Source organism: Ahaetulla prasina, chromosome 4 (genome assembly GCF_028640845.1).
Source record: "Ahaetulla prasina isolate Xishuangbanna chromosome 4, ASM2864084v1, whole genome shotgun sequence".
In the NCBI taxonomy this organism is placed as follows: Eukaryota; Metazoa; Chordata; class Lepidosauria; order Squamata; family Colubridae; genus Ahaetulla; species Ahaetulla prasina.
In genome coordinates, this window is record NC_080542.1 from 2,482,017 (window position 1) to 2,486,085 (window position 4,069).

At 53.9% G+C, this 4,069-nt stretch overlaps 1 protein-coding gene across 1 annotated transcript; it reads right to left on the bottom strand.

The window, feature by feature from the left end:
• Nucleotides 1–2,197: 2,197 nt before the first annotated feature.
• LOC131196909 (T-complex protein 1 subunit theta-like) lies at nucleotides 2,198–3,853 on the bottom strand. Its single transcript, XM_058180367.1, has one exon. It carries the CDS (start codon nucleotides 3,851–3,853, stop codon nucleotides 2,198–2,200), a length of 1,656 nt encoding a protein of 551 aa, XP_058036350.1.
• Between the last annotated feature and the right edge of the window lie 216 nt (nucleotides 3,854–4,069).

The following is a 4,069-nucleotide window of genomic DNA, read 5'->3' on the forward strand; positions in this document are numbered from 1 at the left end:
TATTTATGACGGTTGCAGTGTTCCGGTTTTGTGACCTCCTGACAAGCAACGTCAACAGAGAAGCCAGGTTTGCGGAACACGCGTGTTACTCATCGCTGCAGCGATTCGTATAACAACCAAGGCAAGGAAGGTTGCAAAGGGGGGGTCAAAGCTCACTCAACAACTGTCTCACTTAGTGACAGAAATTTTGCGCTCAATTGGGGTTGTAAGTTGAAGACTATATATATATTAATCGTGAGGGAGCTCTGGTTCAGATTAGGCGAAGCTTGGCTTAAAAACAGGAACCGCAAGATGGACCTTGGAGTCCCAGTGGACGATCACTTAAACATGAGCCAGCTCTGGGCGGCAGCAGCCAAAAAAGTTAATACGATCCTGGATGGTATAAACAGAGGCATAGAATCAAAATCACGTGGAGTATTAGCACCGCTTTGTAAAGCCTTAGTAAGGCCACGCCTGGAATGCTGCGTCCCGTTTTTGTCCCCACGTTACAAAAAAAGATGTTGAGACTTTGGAAAAAGCACAGAGAAGAGCATCTAGGAGGATCAAAGGCCCGGAGACTAAAACCTAGGAAGAACGGTTGCAAGATTTGGGTTTGGCTAGTTTAGAGAAAAGGAGTAGGGGGACGTGTTCCGATAGTGAGAACAAGTCACCAGTGGAACAGCTTGCCACTAGAAGTTCTGGGTGCTCCATCACAAGGAGGTTTTTAAGAAAAGACTGGACTACCATTTGTCTGGAATGGTATAGGACAGTGATGGCTAATGCGTACCAAAAGCAGGCGGAGCACGGGGTGGGTGGGTGTCACGCGCGCACATGCCCACACCCATAATTTAGTGTGCCTCGCCCCCCGCCCCCGCACAAGCACGCGCCCCGACTGCGCTCCCCCCGCTTTTGGCACGCAATGGCCCGGTGGGCCCGGTAGGCCCGTTTTTCGCCCTCCCCAGGTTCCAGAACCTTTCTAGGAGCCTGGGGAGGGCGAAAATGGTCTCTTCCCCCCCCCTGCACGGAAGGCCCTCCAGAGTCTGGGAACAGCCCATTTGCTGAAAGTTGGGAAATGGGCCGTTTCTGGCCTCCGGAGGGTCTCCGGGAGGATGGGGAAGGCTGTTTTCGCCCTCCCCAAGCTCCTAGTAAGCTTCTGGAGCCTGGGGAGAGCAAAAAACAGGCCTTTCCCACCCCACCTCAGACCCTCCGGAGGCCAGAAACAGCCTGTTTCCCAACTTCCGGTGGATCCAGAAGACCTGAAAATCAGCTGGCCGCTAGGGCAACGCTTGGGTGCCCACCAATATGGCTCCGTGTGCCATAGGTTTGCCATCACGAGTATAGGATCTCCTGCTTGAGCAGGGGGCTGGACTAGAAGACCTCCAAGGTCCCTTCCAGCTCTATTCGGATTCTGGTTCTTTTCCCATAATTCTTTTCTCTACATCCTTGGAATGCAACTCGTATCAGCTCCAACCAGCAGATCCAGAAGTTAGACAGGAGGGCTGTTGTTGGAAAAAGCTGTTGTGTCTCGTCTGATCTCACCACAGCCGGGGCCTTCTTATCTGCTTCCGAACACGGAGGAATGTCCTAGTATGCCTCCCGGCTCCAGCCCTGGCTCCATGCCCAGACAGGCTGAAGAGGAGGAAGTATCTCCAACCCCCAGCTCTGGCTCCATGCCCAGACAAACGGAGCAACTAGACCCCTCCCCCTCCTCCACAGCATGTGAGCCTGAGGGAGGTCAATTGCCAACAGCTGCAGACTGGAGTGACCCTCGCGTCAGAAGACTTGATAGGCGGAGGCAACAGAAGGAAGGGAGGGGCAGGCCTGGATAAGTGCTGAGTCATGGAGCCACACCCCATGGCCTATATAAAGGATCTGTTTTCTGGCATTCTCTGAGTCAGGCAAAGTCTAAACATATCTTGCTGAAGTCACTTTCTGGTCTCCTGCCTGCCCTGAGGACTTTGCTAGGACTTTGGCAGAGCTGCAGAGGCACGCCTGATTCGGATTTCCCTGACCCGGCCGTCAGCGGAGGAGTGGGACACGACAAAAGCCAAGATGTGTCTCGGCTGCTACTCAATGCTGGATGGAAGGCGAGAAACTCTTTGATGAAGACCAAGATTTTATTAGTCAAAAATGAAAAGGACGCCGACACTGTACACAGCAGGCCTGGTACTTTACTTATAGGATGTTCTTGACCAACCTGAGGAGAAAGGAGAAACTCTCAATCCAACGCATCTGGTTCTTTGTCCCAGTTGGGGTTATCTCCTCGTGGTTTAGGACCCCCACTTTTCTTGGCCACCATGATGTCACTGACGTCCAATAAGGTCACTGCAATTTGAGTGGCCAGGACGATACCTCGGTATTTCACCAGGAACGGGTCCAGCACACCTTCCGTGATGGCGTCCACGGTGCTGGCCTCTTCCACACCGAGCAAGATGCCGGTGTTCTGGTTGCCCAGTTGATGTTGGATTTCCATCTTGGCCATAATCTCATTGACTGGCAGGCCTGCATTGTCTGCCAGGGTGGCCGGGAGAGTTTTCAATGCTTGGGAGAACTCCAAAATGCCGTACTGCTCACATCCGGGGTAGTACATGCCCAGAGTGCTCAGACGCACTGAGAGGGCCATCTCTGTGGCGCCAGCCCCTGGCAAGAGCCGCGCATCGGTTCCCAGGTTCTTGTAAACCTGTATGCCGTCTTGGACGGCAGCTTCCAGACTGTCCAGCATCTCGCCGGTGGCTCCTCGGAGCACCACTGTAGCCAAAGGACACGGCGTACCGTGTTGACTGAAGACCAGTACGACGGTGCTGCCGATCTCGGTGGTGTAGACACGATAGCACTGTCCGACGTCCTCAGGCGATGGCACGTCAGGCTTGTACAATAGGGTGGCGCCCACCGTTTTGCACAATTGCTGGAGCTGCATCCGGGATGGCAGCCGCACCACCATGATCCTGCATCGGTCGGCGTAGAAGAGAGCCAGACCGTCTACCCTTCCTCCCACCACAATGACATTGACCCCAGCTTTCGCGAGACCCAGGACTCGTTCAGCGATGAGGTTTTCTTCCTTTTTCCCGAAGTTCTTCAGCTGGGCCGCACTTTCAAACATGACCGTGTTCTTGGCTTCTATCTTGGGGACGCCAAAGGGACAACAGTAGGCTGCGATTCGGGCTTTCTCTACTCGCTTGATGATACCCTCTGCCTCCGTGGCGATGAGCATGCCCTCCAAGACATAGGAGTTCAAGATGCCACCCCCTGGGACTTTGAAGACACGGATGAGATCTGGGTTGAAAGCTGAGTGGTCAGGCGGCGCCACTGCGATGCAGGCCGTGGCCACCAGCTTGGACAAGAATTTCTTATAGCTGAAAAATTTGCTGCCCATGATAGACTGCAAGACACATTGCACTTCCTCTTGGTTGTGAGGGTTTTTCAGCAGGACGCAGACGAGGCCCGGCAACAGCCGTAGGATCTCTTTGCAAGCCATATCATAGCCTGCTCGGATGTGGACTATCGACAGCCCGGACCTCAGGAGCTTCTCGGCATTCTCCAGCAGGGCCCCAGCCAGCAGGACGACAAAATTCGTGCCGTCTCCCGTCTCTTCCTGTTGCGTTTCAGCAGCAGAACGCAAGAGACAAGCCATGGGGCTCTCCAATTCCAGCTCCTTCAAAATGGTGGCAGCGTGGGAGGAATGGAACATCTTGCCCAAGTGGTTGATCACTAGCTTGTTGTGTCCCAAGGGACCGTAGCAGGTGCGTAGACAGTGCATCAGTGCCTTGCAGGCCATCAGGTTGGTGAAGAGGGTCTCCTGCAAGCCGCTGAAGTACTTCATCCCCGCCTTGAGCATCTGAGGCAGACCAGGGGCCATGGGGACGTGAGCTGCCATGACCTGAGGAGAGAGAAGCAGGGGTTGGAGTAGAAAGGGATCCCACGCCCAGCTTTCAGGTAGGACTGGAGGAGGTCCAAATGAAGATCATTATTTCCAGAGATTGATTAGTAGAAGGAAGCCTTCTGCTCAAGTACAGGGGAGGAAAGTCCTCCATCTCTGCCACCATGGATAACAACTTCAACTTCAAGACCTTAATTTCTCTCTGGACGTGGT